The sequence below is a fragment of the Hemicordylus capensis genome, chromosome 5 (assembly GCF_027244095.1).
Source record: "Hemicordylus capensis ecotype Gifberg chromosome 5, rHemCap1.1.pri, whole genome shotgun sequence".
NCBI classification, from domain to species: Eukaryota; Metazoa; Chordata; class Lepidosauria; order Squamata; family Cordylidae; genus Hemicordylus; species Hemicordylus capensis.
The window spans coordinates 99,335,101-99,362,411 of record NC_069661.1 but is presented as its reverse complement, the minus strand read 5'-3'; the positions used below and the strand labels follow the sequence as shown (position 1 = coordinate 99,362,411).

General features: G+C 44.8%; 1 protein-coding gene and 1 long non-coding RNA gene across 5 annotated transcripts in view; one reads left to right on the top strand and one right to left on the bottom strand.

Moving 5' to 3' along the window:
- LOC128326476 (uncharacterized) overlaps positions 1 to 17,921 on the bottom strand; it is a 49,826-nt gene extending 31,905 nt beyond the window's left edge. For both annotated transcript variants that reach the window (XR_008308070.1, XR_008308069.1), the window contains exons 1-2: positions 17,741 to 17,921; positions 810 to 905 (exon numbers count right to left, since the gene is read on the bottom strand). This is a non-coding gene — a long non-coding RNA (uncharacterized LOC128326476). The remainder of the gene's footprint in view (positions 1 to 809; positions 906 to 17,740) is intronic.
- GABRB1 (gamma-aminobutyric acid type A receptor subunit beta1) overlaps positions 5,447 to 27,311 on the top strand; it is a 176,415-nt gene continuing 154,550 nt past the window's right edge. For 2 of the 3 annotated variants that reach the window (XR_008308068.1, XM_053253365.1), the window contains exons 1-3: positions 6,182 to 6,315; positions 6,492 to 6,583; positions 7,026 to 7,093. Coding sequence is in view for 2 of the 3 variants with exons in the window: in XM_053253365.1 (XP_053109340.1) it covers positions 6,236 to 6,315; positions 6,492 to 6,583; positions 7,026 to 7,093 (240 nt within the window). In the remaining variant the exon portion in view is untranslated. Of the gene's footprint in view, positions 5,511 to 6,181; positions 6,316 to 6,491; positions 6,584 to 7,025; positions 7,094 to 27,311 lie in introns of those variants that run through there. The other variant, XM_053253366.1, reaches the window with a different exon arrangement.

The window sequence follows — 27,311 nt, the reverse complement described above, 5'->3', positions numbered from 1 at the left end:
ACATCCAGTCATGCACTGCAGCCTATGTTCTGCCACAAGGAGACATTTAAAAAAATATATTGCAGGGGTCACTGCCTATGGTTTTGTAGCCCCATCTTTCCTTCATGAAGGATACCAATTTAGCACCATCCCATTGCATCCCATCACTGGTGGTGCTCCTTATTTAAAGAAGCAGACATTGAAGCAAGATCTGTATACTTTAAAAAGCCAGTTCCTAATATTCTGTCACACTCTAGTATGACCAAGAGACATAGCTCAAGACAGCACTAGAAGGAACATCGTGCTATCACTAGATAGCTCTAGGGACATTGAGCAGCAAGCTTCAAAATGATGCTCAATGGCTGGGGGTCACTAAGGGCAAGGAACACATTTAGCCCAGAGCTCAAATAGTATATCCAAGTGAACTCCTTTAATTACTCCCATGTAAGTGGATGACTGCCATTAATTCCTAACTTTCATTTCATTGCTTTAAAAGTAAAGCCCTGCACTTGAGGACACAATGAGGGCAAATCTTGACTCCACCCCCACTCTAGGGTGGCTTGCCATCACTGACAGGAATCCCACAGATGGGATGGGCAATGTGCCTTGGTGCACACTGTGCACACAGAAATACACTGCATGTGCACAGAGGATTGTGGAATATACCAAACTTCACAGGCATTTTGCTATTATTGCACAATAAATAAAGTACAAACCAATGTATTTATTGCACAATAAAGTAAGTACTGGAACAAACTCCACAGGCATTTTGCTATTATTGCACAATAAATAAAGTACCTCTGAGCATGTTAAGAGGGCCTTTCACTCACCACTGAGCAATTCCATTTTGTCCTCAAAACTAAGAAGTAGGACTTCCTTCTCAGACAAATAGCAGTGCTCCACACAAGTCTAAACTCCAGTACAACCTTAAGAAAAAGAAAAAGCATGGTTCACACACCCTTCTTCAACAGCATTCTGAGAACATAGTCCAGAAATATTTTTCAGACTTTCAAAAGCTTATAGTTATATTGGTTCTCCTGTAGCACAGCTAAACCTTACACCAGTATTCTGTACCTGACCATACCCTCTCACTGAAGTGCACTGGAGGTTTTTCACATATGGCTTTATGCCTCAGAGTATCTGAAGAGTGAATCTGCTTCACACAGATTCACAAGATGTTTACTTCAGGGGGTTAGTTTGACAGTTCTTCACATAGCTGTCGGCCCCTCCATGCACTCCCTGGCAGATCTTTTTCCTGTGTGTTCACATCTACCTGGTCTGGGTTCTCCCTCCAACACAGAGGAAGAGGCGAGAGCGCTTATTTTTAAAATAGTTAAAAGCAAGAATGAATTGTCAAACAGCTAGATCAAACAGTAGGACATTTAACCCTTGCCTTTGTGAGTGACTGCCTTCATCACATAATGTTTACCCCCCCACACACACCTAATTGAATCAGCCTAGACAACAAAGGGCTCAGGTTACATCCATTCTGCATATCTAAAGCCTATGTAAAACATAGCAATGCACACATTTTGCAGTCTGTGCTTGTGTTTATCTCAGGAATTTCTCTCTAGCCCTCCCTCGACAGAGTATCACCAATCTACAACAACACACACACATACTCCAGCGCTTGCAATTGCAAATCACTTAGAGCAGACCATACCCAAAACAGCTGTCAAACTCCCCTTCATAGAGTTTTATAAAAACCCTGGGAAGAGAGCTGGTCTTGTGGTAGCAAGCATGACTTGTCCCCTTAAGCTAAGCAGGATCCACCCTGGTTGCATACGAAAGGGAAAGTAGAAGCGTGAGCACTGCAAGATATTCCCCTTAGGGGATGGAGCTGCTCTGGGAAGAGCATCTAGGCTCCAAATTCCTTCCCTGGCATCTCCAAGATAGGGCTGAGAGAGATTCCTGCCTGCAACCTTGGAGAAGCCACTGCCAGTCTGTGTAGACAAAACTGAGCAAGATGGACCTATGGTCTGACTCAATATATGGCAGCTTCCTATGTTCCTGATTTACTGGTATGACCACCCCAAACATAACAGAGAAACTGCAGGGCAAAACAGAAACCCCAGTCCCACCACCCCCCAAGCCTCTGAAACTAGAGGGTTTTTTAGAACCAGACATACTTCAGGCTAAGCCAGAATTTGCAGCCTCTATTCAGGGAAAATCTAAATCCTGTCTGTCCTAGTCCCTGATAGCCCGCAGAGAGGTCAGGGTAAATCCAGCGAATATGTGGACTGGCACGCCTCAATCAGGAGTGGATTCACAATAAAAGCCCTGAGTGAAAAGCCTCCAGGTGTTTGATAAATCAATTGTTTTTGCAATTCACTTGGTGTAGTAGTGTTCTAACTGCATTTATGAGCTGGTTGCCTCTAGACACTGGTCAAAGAGGAAGGCAAGCACTGCTGCGTCTCCACTTCCTGCCACCCCAGTTTTCTCAACAGTGGCAGGAGCGTGGTAATGGTCAATTTCACCACATGGCCACAGAGCTAGCCTCAGGATGAAGCAAACAGAAGCAGTCACTGCAAGTGGTGGATTATCCTGTCTACCACCCTGTGTGCTCCCCTGCTCACCACCACACCTGCAACCACCAGTATTTTACAGGTGAGGTTTAACCTCACCTGTATTTCCTTGCTGCTCTTCTCCAGGCTCATGCTATGGCAGTGCACAAAGAACTGCTCTATCCTCCTCCTCAGGGCACTGTATTTGAAAAGGAGGAGGGTGGAGCAGGAGAGGAGAAGGGTGGAGCAGGAGAGGAGAAGAGGGGAGGGGAGAGGACTAAAGTGTTGATGCTCTAGCCCACTACTCTCCCCTCTCATCCCCTCCCCTCCTCTCTTCTCCCCTCCTCTCTTTCAGTCCTTTGTCATATACAGTGTGCCAAGGAAGAAGTCAGAGCAGCTCTTTATGTGCTGCCATCAAGCCAAACTGCAGCAGTGGTAGAGAAGGATGAGCGTGGTGGCAAGGGCATGGCGGATGAAGCAGGTGAGGTGGTAGTGTAAGCAGGGACTCAGGGTGCCTTTGAATGCCCTGCCTCAGACACTCAAATGTTTCGGGCCACCCCTGCAAAGCCAATGACTGTAGACTACCAGTTCTCTGTATGTTTCCAGTTACTACATTTTCAGGCAGTTGTTGTGCCACAAATGCTTGCTCACTGGGAACCCCACTCAGGCATGATCCATATATCAACAGAAGCATCTCCCAAACTGTTCCAGTAACATACTTCTTTGTATTCCCACTTACACAAAGAGTAGAAATTTATTTATGTATTATTTATATTTCTGTTCCAATTTCCCAGCCAAAACATGCCCCCTGAAGCAGCTTACAAATGTTAAAACACATATACAGAAAATATAACACTGCAGTAAAACTCCATTGAAGCTAATGAATAAAAACCAGCTAAAGCAACAATGTAAAACTAAAGCTCTGTGGTAATTTTTTAAAAAACAAGATACAAGTGTGGAGCCCGGAAGACAAAGCCTTCCTAAAAAGTAATTTTTTTATTTATTCTCCTATAAACAAAATGGGGATTCCCTGTGTAGGGAGTTCCATGAGGAGAGTGCACCACTAACAGCATCAGAAAAAATACTGGAGTCACATCATATTTCAAGGGGGGGGGGAGGACGGGGTTTGAGCTTTGTCTAATATGTTTGGCTCTTTAAAGAAAAATGATGATACATTCCACATTAATTCTCCCATCCTGATCATATATTCTCTGAATAAAGTCTCATTGATTCTGATGTAGTTAAAGGTTCTTTTTTCTTTCCAGAGGTGGCCCTGCCCAAGGTACTGCAGTGCCTGAGGCAAGGCACAATATAACTGCCTTGCCCCATGTCCTTGGTGGGGGCCAGCACACTTCCAAAGTCAGCCCTTACAAGCCTTGAAAGTGCATGGAGGGCAGTGAGGAGGGGTAGGTGCTAGCAGGGTTCTCCTCTTTTCTCTTTGTGCTTCTTGCATGCATTGCAAGAAGTGTAGGAAAGGCGATCCTCACAAAGTGGGCAAGGGTCCAATCAGTCCCAAAGAACTGCTCCAATAGTGTCAGTGGAAGCATCATGCTGCCCTGAGGGCATTCCAAAAATTTGCCGCCTGAGGCAAATGCTTCACCTTGCCCCATGCAAGGGCCTCCTTGATTCTCATCCCAGATCCATCACCAACAGAGAGAACTGAGTCAATGGAGAACCACTTTTTACAGATTGTGACTGATGTTAATTAAAGAAAAGCACTCTTGAGGGTATGAAAAGTGCCTTGCCTTCAAATAATCCATCAGCAATGAGGTAGGGCAAGGGGGGGGGGCAGGAGCTACTTGTCTTGGGGCTCTTCTCCTGTTTAAGCTATGCAGAAGTTCCTCAATTGGGCCTTCAGGACAGTATTCTCTACCCAAGTCTGCTACCCAAGTCTCCTTGGCAGCTCCAAAGGCATGGAGTTCTATGGCATTTTTGTGATATATTTACAAATATAAATATAAACATGGAGCATAGACCATCAGCCCCCCTTCCATTCCAAATCCAGCAGTGCATGTCAGCAACCCCCCTGCACCCCGCCCCCCAGCTGCTATCTGCCAGCAAGCAGCAACATTCACACTTCTGTCTTTTTCAGCTGCCAAACTATTTCTCTCCAGCCCACCCCTGAGCATGTGGGCTGTCAGGACCTAGTAACCACAAGTCCTCAATGCTAAATTACACAGCTATCTTCTAGTCACTGGTGCCTATTAAGGAAGCCTCACTAGCTATTAGGTTTTTTGGTGTGTTTTTTTAATGGCCTACAGATGATTATCTCTTTACTTTGCACAGACTGCATCAGCATTCCCCTTACATTATGTATCAGGCTTAACTGTGAATGCCAGGCAAATGGCCACAGTGTATCAAGCAGGACGGGGTGTTGATAACTCAGAGTCTTATCATTTGTGCTTTAATTTGATACCATGGGTTGTTTTTATGACTTATTAGTAAACTGACTTGGATCAGACTGGTGCATTAGACATTTTCAATCAGGAAACTGGATATGGGCTAATCAATCCTTATTCACTGATCTTGAGTGTGCACTCTAAGTCATCTCTATATGACAGACTCTTCTTATGCTCAAAACATGTTTCCTTTCCCCTCAAAGACAAGAAACTCCAACAGCACCAGTCACAACACACACCTGTTCCCATATCATAGAACAACCTCCCAGGCATCTTACCTGATGTATTTCCATCCCAATCCATCCTCCCCACATGGTATATCCCATGCCCTTTTAATCCCAATGCAATCTGATCCCCACAGAAACTCCTCTCCAATCCTTTCCCCACGAAAGTTCTCCAACTAATTTAGGAACCTCCACACTATGCCTCTTCCTCCTCCTGTCCCAAAACACTCCCCGCCATCGTGGATAAAGTCTCCCGATGCACACCTGCTGTCCCAGGAGAACCTATCTGTATCCATACTTTTGGGGGAGGAAAGGAAGATCCAGAAGCAGTTAACGCAAAGGCGCTCTCGCTCGCTCTCTCACGCACAGAGAGAGAGACAGAGAGAGAGATTTGAGTTTGGACGGTAAGGTCTTCCCACTGTTCCCAGTCCGTTTTTCCCCGCTATCACCACCACCCCCAGACTCTTGATGTGGTGGGAGGGAGGGAGACAGAGTGTGTGCGTGAGAGAGAGAAAGGGGCGTGCGCTCTTCGCCGGTAGTCTCTCCCTCCCAGATCCTACCGGAGCACAGCCGGTTCAACAAAGTGCTTGCCTGCTAGGCATCCCTTTGAGGTTGAAGGGGAGTGGCAGGGTAGGGTGGGGAGGAGCGCCTGGATCTTGCCTGTTGCCTCAACACTCAGGGGCCAGGAAGGAATGAGGAGGGAGGCGGAGGGTTGGGGTTGGGGGGGCCGGCTGCCATTTGCCGAGCTAGATCCGCCCTTGCCCCCGTTGCTTCTCGGCGATCGGCAGCCCCCAGCAGCGATGTGCTGCGTAGGGGGCGTCCACATGGTGTCCCAGCCTAAGCCAGCTCACTGCCAGCCTTGCCGAGCCCGAGCCCGAGCCCGAGCCCGAACCCCGCGGGAGCAAGATCGGAAACTTGCAACGTCCCGCAGCTGTTGATCGCTTGACCTGCCATTGCTGCCGAGGCGAAAAGGTGTCTTCGAATATTGGGCCAGCTGCGCGCATGCGTCGCTCTCGTCGGCATCAGAGCTCTGCCTGTGGATTGAAAGTTGCATTCCTTGAATCTTCGCGGGAGGGGCGGGGGTGGGGAGTGAAAATAAGAGGCAACAACTCTCCACCCGGAGGAAGGAATGTGGGCAGTTCAGCTCCGGGAGTGCGTGGGGATCTTGCTCTTCCCCCTGATGATAGCCGTGGTCTGCTATGCCAAGAGGTGAGGAGGATGGCGCTTGGACGCGGACGTGTGTGTGTGTTGAATGATCGATCTCATTCTTCGGAAGCCCAGCTCAATGGTTTTGTTTCCTTGCTGAAAGTGGGGGCGGGGGCGGGGGAGGTTGCTTTCGGGTTTAGTGCTGTTCTAAATCCTCTCCCCTTCCTCTGCCTCCTCAGCGTGAATGAGCCCAGCAACATGTCCTACGTGAAAGACACAGTGGACAGATTGCTCAAAGGATACGACATTCGCCTGAGGCCGGACTTTGGAGGTAATTCTCCCCAGAGACTTGTTTACAACGGAAAATAGCGAGTCTGCCTTGCATTTCCTGTAGTTCAGAGGCAAAGGCCAGTAAAAACGAGAATCGGCTTGCAAATGGTCCCTAGTAGCTAGTTCTTTTTCTTCCAGATGGGCACGCAGTCTTTTCTCTCCTTCTGGGATGCACACACAGATGCACACACAAATATACACGCCTATAATCGCTCCAAACATATGGAATCAACCGATTCTGTTAGTACATTGTATTCTACTATCAGCAGTGTTTTCTACGCTAGCATAGGGCTACCGAGTTTCACACAACTCGTCTTTAGACAGGAATAGCACTTGAAGGCGTGTGGACGCCTACCCTACATCCTATACTGTGAGACACAGGAGCCTAGACTTCCGATTCGTTTGCTTGCTAGCTATTAACAACCACCTGTTTCGGTTTCCAGGTTCTCCCGTTGACGTTGGGATGAGAATAGAGATTGCCAGCATAGACATGGTCTCAGAAGTCAACATGGTGAGTACCCCCTTAGAATGACGTGTAAGGCGGGAGGCAAAGATGTGAGCTCCTCTGAAACAGCAGGGGACGATGATAAACTTGTCGACTTTATCGTCGTGGAGTGCGGTTTGGTGGAACAGCTGTTCTTAGGTGTGCTGGGAAAATCGGTTTGAGGAGAGTTCGGGTGCCACCTTGTTGGTTACCCTTTTCAAATGTGGAAGGGCGCCATCTGCCGCTTGCCGCGGCTCACCGAGTTTCAGCACCGAGGACAGCAACCGGTTTCTATGGCTTTCTTGTGTTCTGTCTCTAGCGTTTGGTATATAACGGAAACAAACTACACCGCCGTATTGGGGAGAAGTAAAACGGAAAAAAGCTAATCAAGATGGTTCGTTTTCAGTGGGTATTAGCAAATGATCGCTCACATTTGGAGATCTAATACCGAAAGAATGCGAGAAAGTAAAAATAATAATAAAGCCACGGATCTCTTAAGAGTTGGTATGCAACTGGTAGCGTTCTTCATTCATGCTCCTGCAGTTCTCATTGCAGCAATCTCATTCTTGGGATCGAGGTGATGGAAGAGACTGGACAGGGCATGATGACTGTATTAAGAACTCCGTGTTTGATCGATTTCATTCCAAGCTTGTGCTGGCATTATTTAAAGAATGAATTCCTGTTCTTATTTGGTTTTAAGCTCCATCAGTGACTGCACTATGTTTCACATAAATAATCCTGCTACTAGGCAGGGCTGGCAGCAGCTGCATTGCTGTCTGAGACACAAAAGCCTGTTGATTTCCCCCTAGTGTTTGACTGTCTCTTGTGAAGATGAACTGTAATTGCTGAGTGATGACTGCTGAATATCAGTGCTGACCTGAGGAACTCCAGCCCAGTAATAAAAACAATGGCAAGAATTAAATATGAAGGTCTGGATTACCTTACTCAAGACAGAAACCACCAGCTCGAGAGTTTGTGAGCTGCTATAGTAATAGAACATGCCCATTGATGTGTGCTACTGGAAAATGAGAGTCACTTCATATTTTTCAGTTTATTACATGAAGTAATAATAATAATACATAAAGCAATCTTGAGGGCCAATTCATACCACCATTCTCTTCAGCAGGGAAGTCAACCCAAGTTGACCTTTTAGTGGATTTGTATGTAGAGATAGATATAGATAATTTAGATGCATAAATCAACCTCATCATTGGTGTTTGCTACTGGAAAATGAGGGCCACTTCCTATATTTTTCAGTTGTTATATGAAGTAACAGTAATACACAAAGCTATCTTGAGGGTCAATTCATACCATGATTCTCATTAGTGTGGAAGTTAAACCAAGTTGACTTTTAATGTGGATTTGTATCTACAGCTATAAATATAGATATTTATTATCTCTGTGTGTCTTGTTCTCTCTCTCAGACAACAAAGCCTTAGAATTTGGGACCATCCAAACTGATTAACAGTAGATTGAGAACAAAATGAATATATATATATATATATATATATATATATATATATATATATATACACACACATACACACACACACACACACACATGCATACTTAATTAATTTATGAGATCTGTTGCTGCAAGATGGAGTGAAGACCTCCAGTTTAAATAACTTTAAAGCCCTAAACAGCTGGGAACCAGGTTACCACAAAGAGCACCTTATCCCAAATTTCCCTGCCCAGACCTTAAGATCAGCTAGAGGTCCTGCTCCAAGTGCCCCCACCAAATGAGGTTAGGTGGGTGGCTACTAGGAAGAGGGCCTTTTTGGCAGTGGCACCTCTTTTATGGAATAGTCTCCATAGTGTGGTTCCCTCAGTGCCATTACTGTAGACACCAGGTGAAGATTTTTTTTTGTTCACCCAGGCTTTTAAAAAATGTTTTTGTTTTGTCTTTAGTTGTATTTTATTGTAGTTTGGTTTTTATTTGGCTGTAATGTGTTTTTAATTGAATGTTTTATGTTAAAGTTGTTTTATTGCTTTACTTTGTGAGCTGCCAAGACAGCAACTGTTTTGAAGAAGTTATATAAAGTTAATTTTTTTATTATTGTTATCATCATCATCATCATCATCATCATCATCATCTATTTCAAAGAATTGGACAGCTTCATATACAATAGTTGTATTAATGTCTAACCTACTTGTTAGGACTTGTAGAGCTCCAAAAGGACCCATTCATTTCCCTGCTGTCTCAAAGGTAAAGTGTGCCATCGAGTCAGTGTCGAGTCCTGATGCCCACAGAGCCCTGTGGTTGTCTTTGGTAGAATACAGGAGCAGTTTCCCATTACCATTTCCCATGCAGTATGAGATGATGTGTCTGCTCTTTTCTTGCTTACCTTTACCCAGGTATTCCTAATCCTAGACAGCAGATGCATGTGTAGAAAAGGAGTGCTGGGGAAAGGAAATCTCTGCTATATGCAGCTTTGTCAAAATGGCAGATGTTTGTCTCTTGCATGCATTTCTTTTTCATTCTATGCACAAGTATTTCACAGCATAAAAAAAGGTAAAGTGTGCCATCAAGTCGATTTCAGCTCATGGCACCTACAGAGCCCTGTGGTTTTCTTTTTGGTAGAATACAGGAGGGGTTTACCATTGCCGCCTCCTGCGCAGTATGAGATGATGCCTTTCAGCACAGGGGCGTAACAAGGCTGGAGTGGGCCCAGAGACAAAATTTTAAAATGGGACCCTCGCTGACACACACACACACACACACTTCACAATATATAGTCATGTGACTTGCCTCGTGTCAATTGCCTCTGGAGGGCCCCTCGAGGCGTGGGGGCCCCCAGGCAGCCGCCTCCCCTTGCCTAATAGTAGTTACGCCCCTGTTTCAGCATCATCCTGTATCACTGCTGCCCGATATATATAGTACCTGCAGGGATTCAAACTGGCAACCTTCTGTTTGTTAGTCAAGCATTTCCCCGCTGCACCACTTAAGATGGTTACTATCTAAATCACAACAAACACCACCAGTGCCAGGGTATTTAAGCTTTACTACACAAATTGCCACAAACCCCAAAGTTTCTGCCATAAAGTAATGATTATGAGGTAAAGTGGAAAGCATCGGCGGGGGGGGGGGGAAGCAGGTAGGAAGCACCTTCCCTGTCCCTTAAAGTGTCCTCCCCCATCCTCTGGGGAGTGCATGGAGTGGTTCCGTGCACATCCCTAGTTTTCATAGTAATAGATAATGTATGCTTTCTAACAGAATAGTTGCTTATGAGTAGTGTGTCATACATGCTGACTTGCATACTGCTCAAGAGAATGCGGGCAGCTGGACAACCACCCTCTGTGCTCATCATCAATGCTGATGGGGCTGAGCTGCAGGTCTGTGCCGTTCAGTCATCAGGGTTCCATGCACCCAGTTGTGTGATGTGAAACCCATTATTTCCTATGGGTGTTGTGTTATGCAATGCGTGCAAAGAGCCCTTATGACAGAGCGAGTCTGCCCTGCAGTGCAGCCCCATCAGCAATGATTTCAATGATGTACAGGGGCTTGCTTGGACAACGCTGAAGCCATGCACATTCTCTTGTGCAGTATGTAAGCAGCTGATACCATATCTGGTACCCAGCAAAATCTATTTATTTATTCATTTACATTTATATCCCACTCTTCCTCCAAGGAGCCCAGAGCAATGTACATGGTTATGTTTCTCCTCACAACAACCTTGTGAGGTAGGTCGGGCTGAGAAATAAGTGGCTGGCCCAGAGTCACCCATTGAGCTTCATGGCTGAATGGGGATTTGAATTGAATGGGGATTTTGAACTCAATGGTTAGAGTGGTGGTCCTAGTCCTCCACCACTAACCACTATGCCATGCTGGCTCATTTGATGGTGCCCATCAAATCAGTCAATCACAGCAAATGGAACTGATTTATCATGACATCACCCAGAAGTGCACCTAGGTAATTTTGAAGCCTGGACCTAAAGGACTTTGGAACTGCCCCCCGCTGCAACAAGTTAAGCGTCATCCCCTTACACACACACACACACACACACACACACACACACACCATGACACTCACATTTAGCACATGGGTTCTTAAGGGCACAAACAGCAACTGAACTCAGAAGAACATAAACAGGAAAAACAGGTATATGTATGTAAATATGCATTAGCAGAATCATTTCAACACACACATTCCTATCCCACATATTTATTTCCCCACTGCTCCCTCTGTCTCTAAAGCAAAAGTCATGTTCAGCCGCCCAGCACCTGTGAGTGCTGGTCGCAGTCACACTTGGTCACCCAGCACAGCGTGGGCCAGTTGGTGCAACAATCACACCACCCAGGACAGACTAAAGAGGATTTGGGGGACCCCAAGGGACATGGAGGCCCTGGGCTTCTGCTTGGAAGCAGGGGCAGAGCCACCATTGTGCGAACAGGTTCAAAGAACCTGGGCCACCAATGGAAAAGGCCGTCAAAAGCCCCTATGCACATGGTGTCAAGCACATGCGGGTGTGGCTTGGGCTCCAGAGAGCCCTGAGCGAGCTCTCCCCTTCTCACACCCAGGCTCCAGAGAGCCCAAGCTCCAGAGAGGCTCCAGAGAGCTCCACCCAGGCTCCAGAGAACTCTTCCCCCATCTTTTTCAGGCAGCGTTTGCTGCCTAACAGCCATTATTTCCTTTTCTCTCCCTCCAGCTTTTACAGTATATATATGTAGCTATAATATCAGTCTGCTTGGGCCTCACTCACTCACCCACTCACTCACTGACATCAAACTCTCAGACCAACCACAAAAGATAGAAACATGCAATTTTCACAGGTGGATCCCAGACCTTTCCCAGACTACCAAAAAATTGCAGAACCTTGAAAAATTATTTATGTTCCCAGAAAATCTGGGAAAACTTTCCCATTAGAAATCATGGGGAATGATACCTCATAAAGATATTAAAAGACTAGAGTCACCGAGAGGATTCATATGCTTGCAGACTGAAAGCCCTCAATGAGTCACTCACTGACTGCTTGTCATGAAACTCCTAGACCAAACCATGAAAGATAGAAACATGCAGTTTTCACAGATAGGTTCCAGACCTCGGCCACACTAACAATCCAACATCCTGGAGAAATCCATTAATGTTCCCGGAAATGTGGAAAAACTCTCCTACTGGAAATCATGGGGAATGATACCTCAAAGACAGAGAAAAAGACTAGAGTCACAGAGAGAGACTATGCTCATGTTTGTAAACTGCAAGCGTGTGTGTGTGTGTGTGTGTGTGTGTGTGTGTGTGTGTGTGTGTCTATCTTTTCCTACTGGAAATCATGGGGAATGATACCTCAAAGACAGAGAAAAAGACTAGAGTCACAGAGAGATACTATGCTCATATGTTTGTAAACTGCAAGCGTGTGTGTGTGTGTCTATCTTTTAGAAAAGACAAAGTAAAGGACATCAAGATGTCCTATACTTGGATGGCTTTAAAGCTCGGATGGCTTTAGGCAGGGGGCTTAGACAGATTCATGGAGGACAGGTTAATCAATGGCTATTAGTCTGGTGGCTGTGGACCACCTCCAGCCTCAGAGGCACAATGCCTCTGAATACCAGTTGCAGAGGAGCAACGGCAAAATCTAATAATAATAGCAATTTTATCAAGACAGACCAAACCATCACTTTTTTTTCTTTTCTTTTTTCTTTTCTTTTCTTCCTGCTGAAAGGTACCCCTGAAATGAATGGGATAGTAAACATATTACCTCCTCACAGTGTAGCTACTTCTTGGGCAATGGCATGATCCAGACATAAGTAACACTCACAATGGCACAAAGAAAACAGTGCTGAATGTCCACAGATGAGTCAAACAGACTTGGCAGCAAAGGGCAGCCAAACAACAGAAAAATGCACGTAAATGGAAATTGCCTGGGGATAGAGCATGCTAAAATTATTGATGGAAATTTTTAGAAGCTGCCATGAGGTGCCAGTGACTCAGTAGAGGCATTAAGGGATCCCTTCAGGAAAGTCCTTACCAGACCTTTGGACAGAGGAATTAAGAATGTATGATTCCCCAAACACGATGAGAGAATCCAAAGAACCACCGGCCAATCACTTCTTGATTTACAACATACATGATTATGGCATCTCTCATCTCAAATAAACTTGATAGGCATTGAACTGCTCAGAAGGGATGTTTAAAAATTCCAGGGATTGTAGAGAGCTGCTCATCAATTATTCTGTTGATGCAATCTCACTTGAGGGTGTGTTTGTTAACAATTGTGTTAGAAACTTAACACCAAAGTCATCTCTATAAGTACATATGAGGATGGCACCAATCTGCATCAGGGATAAACAATGCTTACTGGTATCTCTATCTCAAACACAGGATAAGCAATAAGATCCCCCCTATAAAATAAAGAACGTGTAATGAACACTGTTGATATGGGTGTCCTTTATGTTGACATAAGAAATTATATAAATCTAAAGACACACTCAACTTCTAATGGAACCAAGATTCAACCCAAGTTAATACTTCATGAAGATACACTTGTGAGGATAATAAAATCCATGGTATAAAAGTCAATACAATCTATATCTTACAAATCCACAACAGTGACACGGTGAACTCTGTTTAATTGTTAAACTCAAGAGGATGACAATCTTAGGAAATTAGAAAGCTTCAATGCAGCTTGATAACACTGCTGGTCTTAATCCATATGTTCCACTGATGTGTAGTATCATCTCTATTGCTTCAAGAAGGTATACTAAAACAACCAGCTTACAACAGAAGAAATTCCATAAACTTGATAACACTGGTGATATTGGTCCATATGCTCCAGAATCCACTAATGCATAGAATCACCTCTATTTCTTCAAGAAGATATGCTAAAACACCAGCTTGCTATACCATTCCAGCAAGGAAGAAAAGGATGGAGAAGGAACATCCAATGATAGCCTATGGATATAAAACCCCAGTGCACATAAGCCAGGATTACATGGTTGATTCCTGCCCACCTCAGTGTGATGGTCGATCATGTGATTCCAGCTTAGGCATATAGAATGGTTTCACAGATGTGCAAGGATGGTGGAGGCAGGGCCAGTGCACCAAGAAGTGGAAAGAGGAAGCACACTTCTAAGGATGGCTATTGCTCAAACGGGCCTCTGCAGGCTCCCTGCCTCCACCATGATGATCTGCAATCCCTGCTTTTCCACAGAGGTGCTCTTACCCCTGGACTTCGGGGCCGAAATCCAGGGCCTCCACACCCTGGGGTGGGGGCAAATCCTCTTTAGTGTGTCCTGGATGGTGTGGTTTGTGCCCTCAAGAACCTATGTGTTAAAAATGATGCTTAACTTGCATCCTTTTGGAGGGGGGCCTCCAAAGACCTTTAGGCCCAGGCTCCAAAATTACCTAGGCAGGGGGAGAGCGACTATCCAACCCCAGCACAGCATCCCTCCAGTGGCTGCTGCTGGTGTCTATTTTATGTTTCTCTTTTGAATGTTAAAAAGTGGTATATAAATAGTAGTGAGGCCCCCAAAGGCCTCTCTTTGGCCCCAACATTTACAGACTGTAGTTTCCTGCTAGGGAACATGAAGTTGGTGTGGAACAGGTACCACCTGTTACCCCTTCTCCCTTTTCCTGAGGTAGGGCTTTTCACAGTTGGAGAAAATGGGGGAAACTTCAGGGAAGGAGAAGGTGTGGTGGAAAAAGGGTGGGGTGGGGTTAGTGTTAAAGTGAAACGTTCAGCCTAATTCATGTTCATTTTCAAGATGGAGAGTATTCGCACATGTCTACTTACCACATCATGGGGAGACAACAGAGGGCGAGGACAAGGTGAGAGGGGTTGAGTTTAAGGCAGTTACATGCAAAACTTCACTTCAGGTTTTTCAGTTCAGTACCTACCCTGCTTATTATCCACCAGCCATCCTGCCCTAGACAACCCAGCCCTTTGCTGCTTTGGAAAAAGCAGCCTTTAAAACCTTACTGCATTCATACAGATTCCCTTTTGCTCTCAGCTCTTGTTGGTAATGAAGGGCAAAAAACATGTCTTCCTCATGCAAATCCTAGGGCATCAGCACTATGTGTTACATCTGCTCTCTTCTTCCTCCTTGCCTTATTTCTGCTGCTCATTTTCAGCACTTCTTTAAATTCATTTTTAGCACCCCCTTGCCAATCCTCTTCAAAACATGTCTAATGTCACTACCACATGAGCAGCTCTTTTAAAAGCCATGGCATTTCCCATGGGGGTTGTAAAATGTCCAACACCTGTATACCACTTGGGAATTCAGTTTACTGGCTTGTAAAATCCTGAACATCATTTTCTGCCTATAAACTGAAGCTTGCTGATGGCAGTGGTAGGTTGTATACGACTCTGAAATATCTTGCCATATCTTGAAACACATTTACATCCCAATTCTTAACACTTTTACTTGAGTATATGTGCTTAGGATAGCAACCTTATAGCTTGATCCAATGAATCATTGTACAAGCAGATGTGTTTAGTAGTGTTCCTTCTAACAAGGATACCCGGGTGTTGTTGACTACAACTTCCATAATCCCCAAGCAAAAGTCATTGCAGCTGAGGATTCTGGGAGTTGTAGTCAACAACTTCTGGGAATCTCTGTTAGAGGGAACACTGGTCTTGAGGGTGAAGTACTCAGAGGTACTCTTACCCCTGGACTTCCAGGCCGAAGTCCAGGGCCTCTGCTCACCCTGGGGGCCCCCAAATCCTCTTTAGTCTGTCCCTTTAGACTTTAGGGTGGTGTGGTTGCCACGCTGCCGGCATGACTGTGACCTGCGTTGGGTGGCCGAACGTGAACTCTGCCTTAGAGACAGAAGGGGGAGTGAGGAAATAAATGTGTGGGATGGGAATATGTTAAGTCACATGTTGAAATGTTTCTGCTAATGCTTATTTGCATAAATATACCTGTTTTATTTTCTTACTTTCTGGTGAATTCGGTTGTTGTTTGTGCCCTCAAGAACCCATGTGTTAAAAATACTGCATGTGTCACGGGGTGTGTGTAAGGGGATGATGCTTAACGTGCAGTGGGGGTGAGCTCCAAAGGCCTTTAGGTCCAGGCTCCAAAATTTCCTAGGTGCACCTCTAGAAGTACCAACGTCTGCTTGCCCTGTACAGCACCACAATCTGTGACATTGTGTTGGTTTAGGACTGGTTTTCATAGTATGTGGAAACACCATTGTATACTGAATTTGTACCCAATACTGAACTCAACTGGTCAAATGAATAATAACAATATACAACCTATATTACTAACAAACTAATTGATCTTGTAAGTTGCATTGCATTCTCAGATTGTGAATATGATTGCGCTTTTGCAGTGAGTGCAACAATGTATACATTTGTAGTATCTAAGGGACAGTTCATGCATGCACATGCATTGTTTGTTCATGGCAGCAAACATGTGAAGCGTGAATGGCAGGTGCCCATCTTTAAACATCTGTTACAGATTTCAGAAAGCCATGCATGGCCCAATTAGGGCTTCCTGATGTGCAGTAGTTTCATTGCAAATTCAGAAGTGCAGGCACTCTCCCTTACAGCCATAGCCACATTTACCCCAGCAGCTATGCCCCATAGCCAAGCCCATCCCAATGGCCACATTCCCCACTTAGATAGATGCAATAATTTGGGGGCCTTCTGTTATAAGACACTAAGGATAGTTTCCTAACCCTACAGAGCTTGAACCTCTTGTGGTTATTCTCTCAGAAGAGCAGTCTGGTTTGCCAGCCATGGCGAGTGGAAGATAATCCTTGAAACAGAAGACAGGAAGAAGGAAGAATGTTTTTAAAAAAATCATTTGTAGTCCGATATTCAATTACATAACAAACTTTGACCAGCAAGAGCAGCATTTAGTTACCATTTAGAAACCAAAGAGCCCTGCAGGGGCGTAGCAAGGTTGGAGTGGGCCCAGAGACGAGATTTTAAAATGGGCCCCCCCCACCCAAAGTCCAGGGCCTCCGCACATCCCAGGCCCCCAAGGATTTAAGTCTGATATTCCAAAATAAGTATGCTGCCTGGAAATACATTTCACTGAATACACACACGCACACGTCACAATATATAGTGATATACATTGAGTACTATACATTTGTTTTACTTTTAATGCCTAGAACACATTAGAAAGATGAATCATTAAAATGGCCCCCTCGCTGCAGATTAGCAAAGGAGACTTTCAACCATGCAGGGTGAACCTATGTTTGTTTTCTCAGAATTCTGAACAAATTCAGTCAAGTTTGATTCCAGGAGGTTTTTCACAGGAGGCTTTTAAAGCCCTTTAACACACATCTCCTCTGGAATGGAGGTGCTGCATTCACATGTTGGCCAGATTTACCCTGAAGTCCCTGCAAGTTATTGGGGAGCAGTTCACACACAAGAAAAATAAAATAAAATAAAAGCACAACACATGCTTCACAGTTCTCACTCAGACCTTCTGGGTTGCAAAACAACTTGAACATAAGTGCATTTATAAATGAATGAATGAATGAATGAATAAAATAAATATAATACTGTTTCTTCCAGAAGTTTTTGTAATTTTCTGCCATGAAACAAGCCACTTATAGGACTTTTTAGATAGTTTTTTTTAAGCCAGCAAATTTTCCAAGCTGTTTAAAAATAAATATTACTCAGTCCCTCCCACCCATATCAAAGCCCTATGGCAAGCAGATCCCTATATATCTGGGGTGGGGGGTGGAAGGTAACCACAACAAGGAGTTCACACTCTACCTGGCAGCAAGTGGTCTTCTGCTGCAGGGAACAGTGGTGGCCACTCTGGCTGCCTCCTCCTTCCTGGCTGGCTTGGGCCCTACTGGAGTTCAGGCTTCACAGAGGCCTACACCAGACCTCCGTGGAAGCCCCACCCACCCGCCGATCAGCTGAGAGGCGGGAGAAAAGGAGCTCTGTCTGCTGCTTGATTGCCGGCCAGGAGAACAAGCTGGACAGACGGCGAACAGGGCAAGTGGCTGAGGGGCCTTGGGGCTGGGCAGGGGGCAATGGGGAGTCACGTGAGGTGCCTCTGGGGGGCCCCTCCAGGCAGTGGGGCCCCCAGACAACTGTCTCCCCTTGCCCGATGGTTGTTACGGGCCTGGAGCCCTGCATCCCTACTGAGACCCTGGAGGGGAAAAGTACTGGGACTGTGTCCTTGCAGCTCTATACCACTTCCGATGTGTGTTTATGGGGAGATACCCAATCTGTTCCTTGCACTTTGCTTGACTGCTGCAGCAAATGCTAACACTGGTGCGCCTATGGCAAACACAACTGCTTTATAAAGTGTGGAGCTGCTTTGACAAATTACTTAACTAATGGCATGTCTGGATGGAAGCTTCCAAGACTCCCAGTTCAGCATCACAGCACACAAGAAGAAGCAAAGGGAAGCACTGCAGGGTAAAGGTACCATGTTCTAGCAGGTTCTATACATCTATACAAAGGTAGTTCCCAACCTTTGATCTGCAGATGTTGGACAACTCCCATCACCCTCAGCCATTGTTGGAAACCATGATGAGAGCTGTAGTCCAACAATGTCTGAGGACTCAAGGTTCTGAACTCCTGCTATTGGGGGCATGGTCAACACTGTAGTACTTAATTTGCAGGCACTACAGGTAAAGTGTGCTGTCGAGTTGGCCTCAACTCATGGTGACCACAGAGTTCTGTGACTGACTTTGGTAGAATACAGGAGGGGTTTCCCTTTGCCTCCTCTCATGCAGTATGAGATGATGCCTTTCAGCATCTTCCTGTATCGCTGCTGCCCAATATGGGTGTTTCCCAGATGCCCTCAATTAGTGCATCTGAAACCTGGCAAAAAGCCTAAACGTTCCCCATACCAAAGAGCAATTAAAGGACTTTCTGAATAAGTGAGAATGCACTGAAGTCCTGATCTCCTGCTTTAACCTTCTGTCCGAATCTACCATGGAACATATGTTAATAGGATTCCATTTCACCTCTGCCTTTTTGTACATACCCACTAAAATTTACAAAGCATCCTTCAGACCTACATGGTGACCCTTTGGTATAGCATCAATTAATAACAATTTAACAGAATTTAACTATAACAAAACCCTTGTGGAACATTTACAAGAATATGAAAAGAGTTCATTAGTAGCAGGGTTATGACTACGACAAAGTCTATTAAGCTCTGCCGACATGAGCTGTCTGTTTCCCTGAAACAACTTGTTCTGAGTTAAACAGGCTCAGACATTATACAAGATGTCAAGGAATGCTTGCATGCTTGCTTGGTATCTTCTAGAGAAAGGAATTGTGTACAAATGTTCCCTGAAAGGGAACATCTGTACACAATAAATTAGTTAGCTTGTATTTTATTCATGAAAGTTTCCCTAATAACTCTTATTAATTTCTGAGGAGGAAAGAAGTCTCTGGCATAAGTGTGGGGTTAAGTTTCTTATCTAGTTGGTGGCTGTAGGCCACCTCCAGCTTCAGATCCCTCTACATACCAGTTGTAGGGGAGTAAGAGCAGTAGAGAAGGCATGTCCTCAGCTCCTGCCTGTGGGCTCCCTAGAGGCATCTGCTGTGCCACTGTGGGAAACAGAACGCTGAACTAGATGGGCCTTGGGCCTGATCTTGGGCAGGGCTGTTCTTATGTCCTTAAGTTTGCTTACTGGGTATAGCGAAGGACGGAGCCTCCTGTAAGAGGGAAGGGGTGTGTTGATCTGAGTTGATCTGAGACTAACAAATGCATTGTAGCATAGGTTTTCATCGACTACAGTCTACTTCACCAGATGCATGCAGGGCTGACCCATCTAATCCCATAAGAGGAGTTGCTGGACACCTCCACAATATACTCTGCAGTAACTGTTGAATCCAGCTTCGCCCGAATGCAGGGGGGAAATTATCCGCAAAAAAGTCATTTAAAATGTCACAGCGAGTGACTGATGGTTCCAAGTTTAAATTCAAGGGGGAGGGGGTACATACTAGCCCCCTCACAACCCTATAAAACTCATCTGGATGTGAATTTGAGGAAGCAATGTGGCCAGAAAAGAACTGCTTCTTTGCTGCCCACACTGCCTTCAAATAGGTCTTCAAATATGCTCTGTGTTGTGCCCAATCAGACTCACGCCTAGTCTTCTTCCACATGCGCTCTAATCGTCTACCTCACTGCTTCAGCTCCCGTAACTCATCTGAATTCCATGGGGCTGTCTTTAAGGCTAGTCAGAGAGGACACTTAGGAGCTATTGTGCCTACTGCTTTAGAATTCATTATTTTATCTTTGTATCAGAGCATCGACAGAATCATTAGCAGAGCCAATCCTAAATGCTTCCAAGGCTTCTTGGAATCCTATTTAATCCAATAACCTCCTCAGGCAGACCAATCTAATAAGTCTTTAACCCCTGCAGAGGTGGATTGTGGCTGTAAGTTCCAGGTGGTGATCCATCCATGACAATGGGGAGATGCCAGGAGTCCCCACCCACCCACGGAACACCACCCTAATTGGAGCAAAAGACCAAATCAAGCATGTGACCGGCATCATGTGTCAGACCAGAGAACAATTGGGATAGGTCCACAGTCATCATGGTCACCATGAACTCTTGAGCCGCCCCCGACAACCTGGTCCCAAAATGAACATTAAAGTCCCCCACCACCAACAACCTGGGCCACTACAATGCCAACTAAGCAAACAGGTCTGTCAGCTCATTTAGGGACTCCACTGGGCAGTGGGCCGATTGGTACACCAGCAGAAGTCCCAATTTATCCCTGGTCCCTAGGCTTAGGTATACACATTCAGTATAGGCCAAATCCCTGACAGGGATCCTGGTAAGGGAGGCTGTATTCTTATACAGCTACCCCACCTCCCCATCCACATCCTCTCACCTGCTGTACCACAAAGTAAACCTCTGGGAGAAGCTGGGACCAAAGTGGACCACTAGCCTCTCCTGACAGGGTCTCTGTAATACATACCAGGTCAGCTCCTTCATCCATAATCAAGTCACGGACTACCTCAGATTTATTTTGAACCAACCTGTCATTACAGAGTAATAAGGTGAGGTTCTGTGAGTGGGTGGCTTTGCTCTCCAAGAGCAAAGAAGTAGTAGGCCTGCTGGAAGGGGAAACAGCAATTAAATTTCTGAATTCCCTTCCCCTATAATGGCCCGTTGGCCTACCAACGCCATATCTTCATTGATTCTCCACCAACACTGATATAGCTGCCCTGGGGTCATGCCCCACCTCCCCATCTCTATTCAGCTTAAAACACATACCTGTACTAGGCCTAACTAAGCACTAAGCAACAATGAAGTGAGCAGGAGTCTTCTTTCCAGTGGTCCAAGACAATAAGTTGGCCCCAGCCCTCAGTCCCACCCCTGAAGGCCACCATCAAAGGCCGGCCCCCTTTGGCGGCCACCTGCAGATAGCCTGTGCCAGCGGCTGTGCCACTGGCTGCTGCCCACCCTAATAAAGGCCAGGAGATCAGAAGCCCAATGGGTGCAGCTCTCACCCCCACCAATCAAGCAGTTTGGCCAGGTGCAGGGTATCAAAACACAATCAGAGTAAGTTAACAAGCGGGCTGCAAAGATGAGGAAAAGAGCATAGAAAAGCTTATGTAATAAATGAAAAGTTATGAGGATATTTGAAATGTGATATCTAATGTGTGTTTTATACATTATCCAAAGCAATGCCTGTTCTTCTATATTTTAATTTTGTGCTCCATTCTACAATATTAAAAATACTAGCTATGATTTCACTTGTGTAGCTTATTATGAACCAACAAATCAATCACTTACATTTCTGATAGTTCTCACATGTCACAAAGGGAATAGCACCATCAGAACAGCCAGAGTTATTTTGAGTTCCTATGACAAAAATGTGCAAAAGGCTGAAATCCTAAGTGTACAAGTCCTGTTGTACCCAGTGGGACTTACTTTCAAGTAAACATCCTTGTGTTTAGGACTGAATTATGTGTTCTTTTCCTAGATCAGGATCCAAGGATTTTATTGGTTGCCTGTTCAAATTAACATTCCACGGATTCTTGCTTACAGCACAATTTCTAGATCTATAGGTTGATTTTCATTTTATTGTTTGACAAATGATACTTGCCTTAGGAAGGTAATTGTCTACTTGTGACCCAGATCTTTCTGCAACCATTCGTTCTAATGGATTCTTCAGGCGAATGCAGTTTGTCAATCTTCTGATCATGTTCTTTATCACTATTACGTTATGTATACCATTTGGAAATATTTCTGGTGCTAAACCATAACAGTAAAAAGTCTATATTCCTAAATGCTTTGGGGGAAATAAGTTTCATTGGTAACAATAAGAATTCCAAGTTAATATGCCTGGCATAAGTAACCTCAGTGGGGTCATATTATTGATACATATAATAGCCAATGCCAGAGAAAGGTTCCCTGAGACCGCAGAGGCTAGAGGGGTCCACTCCAAGTGGCTCCAAAGCACTAGTGATCTTTGAAGAGACAGAGTTTCCACTGATGGTGTTCAGTGGAAGTAGGCACTATTACTTCCGCACATGACTCTCAGCTAGAAAACATGCATTGCAAGCAAAAGGCAGGTGACTTGAAGAGAAGGAGGAGTTAATTTCTTCTTCGCAGTCACTGTGCCCTAATTATTTTGTGAAAATCAATAGATGAGAAGTGTCCTCAACAAGGAAGAAAGATGGAGGTGATGGGAAGAGGCTGACAACTGGAAGCGTGCGATTGGGTGCCCCACTAATTGTTTCCTGCTTGCTCCCACCCGCAAGAAAACACCCCTACTACCTCTCCATATTCCTAACATTTCCACTAAAATCAAGCATACACCCAATAGCCCAGTTTTGCTGAACAGCATCCAGTTGGGTGTTTTAGTTTGGTTTCTTTGCTGTCTTATTCCTTCCCTCTTTCCACTTTTCTTTCTGTCAGTCTTTTTCAAGAGACAAAGCAAATCTCAGTTTGGTGATCTGATGACCCTGCTGGGGGACATGAAACTGCCAGTTTTGTTAAGTGTTTGAGGTGTGGAGAGAGGTGGGGTGTAGCAAGGTTGTAGTGGGCCCTGGGACAAAAAGTTAAGATGGGCCCCGCCTCCCCACTCCTCTTCTTCAGAGAGGCAAAAGAAGAGAGCAAGTGAAAACTGTAATCCAGCCCATGGGAGCCCCTTCCTCAGGGGTCCAGGGACATTTGCTCCACCCCTTTTCCTTGTTCAATTGCAATTATGCCCAATGAGGAAGTATTCTTTTCTTTCCCACATGCAAACATATGAGTCTGCTGATTATGTACCTGAGGTCTTGATGGTTACTGTTCAAAAGTCATGTTGATAATCTACATCTCCAGAAGAGAAATAGAAAACAGTTTCTAAAAATGTAAATAGCATCCATTTAAGCAACCAAGATCAGGTCAACCTTAGAACACGAACTACTTACCTGGGGCTTTTCTTCATAATCATTACGAATCATAACATGTTGCCATGGGAACAGCTATATCCCACGAGACAGTCTGCCTCAGAAATACAAAAATAACTGCATAGAAAATATTCATTTATGCCTATTGCATTTTACAGCATCCTGTCTACTTTTTTAAAGTAATGAATTCTACCTTACTGGTGGATATAATATACATTGCCTGACATCATTTTTAAGTAGGCCTTCTATACGGATCTGTGGTGGCCTGTTGTTGATGAATCTGTTTTTGATTATAACAAAATGCAAAGGAGAGAGCTTGATCCAGTAAAAGACTTAGATATTTCTATATGGCATGAATCCTTAGTGTGATGCAGTGGAGAGAGAGCGTGGTTAAGATGTGGGGGTACTTACAATGAAATTCTTAATCAGCACTTGAAATGTACTAGATGGCCATAATTATGTATTTTGGCCTAGCCTCCCAGATGCCAGGATTGTTGTAAAAATAAATAAATACATACATACATACATACATATTGTGAAGCACTGTGTCAGCTTAAAATGCATATAGAAATCATTTTTAAAATCTCTAGCAAAATGTGCATCATTGTGATGGTATCTGTGGAAGAAGGGCCTGAATATTGCTAATATTTTGCTTAAGCTTGCTCCCTACTTCTGGTGACTGCAGTGTCCAGAGAGGTACTTTTGCCCTCCCCTCTAAGGATGCACAAATATCCCTGTGTTTGCTGAAAAATGACTGAGAAAGTGCAATCACTTCCTTCAAGTCCTCATAGAAGCTAGAAGGCCCACACTACTGTATGCTGGCCTTCAAAAGCAATCTGGAGGGTCTTCAACTCTGCCTGTTCAAATCAATTGTGACTTCCTACATCCCATTGATTTCAAAAGGCAGAGTTAAAAACCTGCAAGTCTGAAAATGGCCAGTGCAAGGGAGTGGAGGGAAAGTAATCTACTGCTGAAGACCGCTTGTCCCAAGGATCTTTAGCAGTGTATTGTGTTTTTCTCCCACACCAGCCATTTTGAGTTCGAGGCCTTGCAGCCAAAAGTTTTATGAGCACTGTCAGTGCCCATGATCTCAGGTTTCCCAAAGCACAGTGTTTGGGGAAGTGGTTGGGTGTAAGCAGAATCAAGGTGGGGAGCACAGATTCTGTTCACAATCTTTCCAGAAACAAAGTAATTGCAGCTTGCATTTTTGCCCCCTAAGAAGGAAGGCAGGTTATGGTCTGAGAGAAACAAATATTAGACAATGGAATCATAATGCATTGTTGTCCCCCTTAGAAGGGAACAAGGGTAGGGTGTGGGCTGCGTGAAACAAACATCACAGACAGGCATACAGATGAAAGGTAATTTATAAAGTTTAACCAGTTGCATCCTTAACACACTCTGACATGGGGTTCTCCACATTTTGAACACAAAGCATGCTATTTGTAGTCAGTCTGCTCCACTCCCACAATAAAGTCACTGCATCCAGTTGACTTAGGAGGAGATAGTACTGGATATGTATCAAGTCTATGTAATGGCCTGTTTATTTACAAACTGATCATGTATTATGGGGAACAGTAGCAAGCATACAGACAGTACATACATTGCTGTAGATGACTATATGCCAGAGAATGGTAACTTCCATGCTTCGTATGTACTGCATGCTTCACAAGTATGGGACCCCGCTAGTATGTTTCCCAGACTATGAGAAACACCTACAGTATATCAGGCAGCAGTGATATAGGAAGATGCTGAGAAGCATCATCTCATACTGCGTGGGAGATGGCAATGGTAAACTCCTCCTGTATTCTACCAAAGACAACCACAGGGCTCTGTGGTTGCCAGGGGTTGACTCAACGGCACACTTTACCTAAGACCTAGATTGAAGATATTTCTGAAAACCAGTTTTTCATACTACACTGAAATTACAGAACTGTGATTCAAAGTAGGCTCTGTGGAAACAAAATTTCACACCACTTCCATCCAGACAAATTGTGAGTCAGAGTTCAAATGCTCTCCAGTTATTTAAAATATCACTATAACACATAATTAGGAGAATTTAGAACAATATCAGGCAGCTTCAGAGCACCAAACAGCTCCTTCATGCTTTTTAAAAAATATATGTGTTGGTATTTTGATTTAGCCAAGTTTGCTGCAAACATTTGAATTTATAACTCAAATTAAATGAGGAAAATCTAATGGCAAAGGCCAAGATAGAAGATGACATTTTATTCACTGATCAATCTAGTGTATATTTAATTCCTTGAAACAAAACCAAATTGTTCCTAGGATACCAGCACATTCCTCAAGAGATCCCATTACACAAGCAATAAAATGTTCCCTTTGGTTAAAATAATTAAAAATGATTACCCCTTATTAAATAATGGGGCAGTTCAAATGATAGAAGCAGCAGCACATGTGAAGAAGAAAGAGGTGGTGCATTGTATGTCCGTCGGGACAACCTCCACAGATGTCCCGATGCCCTCCCTTAACCATGTGGGGGGGCTGTTCATCTGAATAGCCTCTTAACCCATGCTCCAAATACTTGTTTAAACAAGTAATTGGAGCATGTGTTTAGGAGCCATTTGGATGAGCAAACCCACACACAATCAAGGAACACACCTTAAGGATGTCAGGACATCCATGGAGGATGTCTCCTGATGGATATGCTCTTGGCGCACCCCCTTTCTTTTCACGCATGCTGCTGCAGATGTAACATTTGAACCAGCCTAATGTGCATTTCTAGCCAATGCCCACCCCACAACATACATAAAGCAGACAGAGTTAGAACTAATTCTCTTCAGCATGATAAACATTTTTTTTCTGATTTTAACTATCAAGACGGCTCTCAAAGAAACCCTGAGAGAAATGTGGTTCTACGAGCAGGCATTTTCTCAAAAGCACAATTGTGGGAACTTGGGGGAAAGGGCCACTTTAAGTGGTGCAGCGGGGAAATGCTTGACTAACAAGCAGAAGGCTGCCAGTTCGAATCCCTGCTGGCACTATATCAGGCAGCAGCGATATAGGAAGATGCAGAAAGGCATCATCTCATACTGCACGGGAGGAGGCAATGGTGAACCCCTCCTGTATTCTACCAAAAGAAAAGCACAGGGCTCTGTGGGCACCAGGAGTCAAAACCGACTTGACAACACACTTTACTTAAACCATTTTCTAATTCATTTGGGTTTGTATACTCAGTCCCCATCAAGACAGGAAGAAGATTCTGGGCAGAGATCAAAAAATAAGACCAAGCTGAGACCCTTTGGTGTTCAAACCAAAGAGCAAGCTGGATGCAGAAGTTTGTATAGAGGTCAGGCATCGTCACATGATATTTAGTGATGGGGCTGTAGCTCAGTGGTAGAACATCTACTTTGCATGCAGAAGGTCCCAGGTTCAATACCTGGCAGCTCCAGGTGGAGCTGGGAAAGTCGCCTGCCCAAAGACAACATTGAGCTAGGTGGACCAATGGTCTCACGCAGGAGAAGGCAGCTTCCTGTGCACTACGTTCTGGCATAGCCCAGGCAGCTTAACTAATCTGTCCAGTTTTCTTGCATTTGTCTGCTTTAGGCAATGCTTGGTGGAGTTGCACACGTTGCTTGATCTGCTGCCTGACCTGCTGTGGTCTTGAGTTCTGACCATTTGTGGCCATAGGTGAATGTAGATAACACTGTAGCCCAATACACACAGTGAGCTCTTTCTCATGACCAGTGAGAAGGGCTCCAGAATGGGCTGTGGGGAAGGCGGGTTAGACTTACCTTCCCTGAGGACAACTGCTCCTCCTGTGCTGGGTGCTCTCCCCATGCGTCCAGACAATTCTCCACATGCCCAGGCAGTGGGGAGGGTTGGGGGCCGGGATGTGTTGTCCTGGCCCCCAGAAATACCATAATGCACTACATAAGTGCGCAGTGCATCATGGGGATTCCCCCTCCCTGGGCTCCCTGCAGTCTGGAAGCCTTGGCTGCAAGC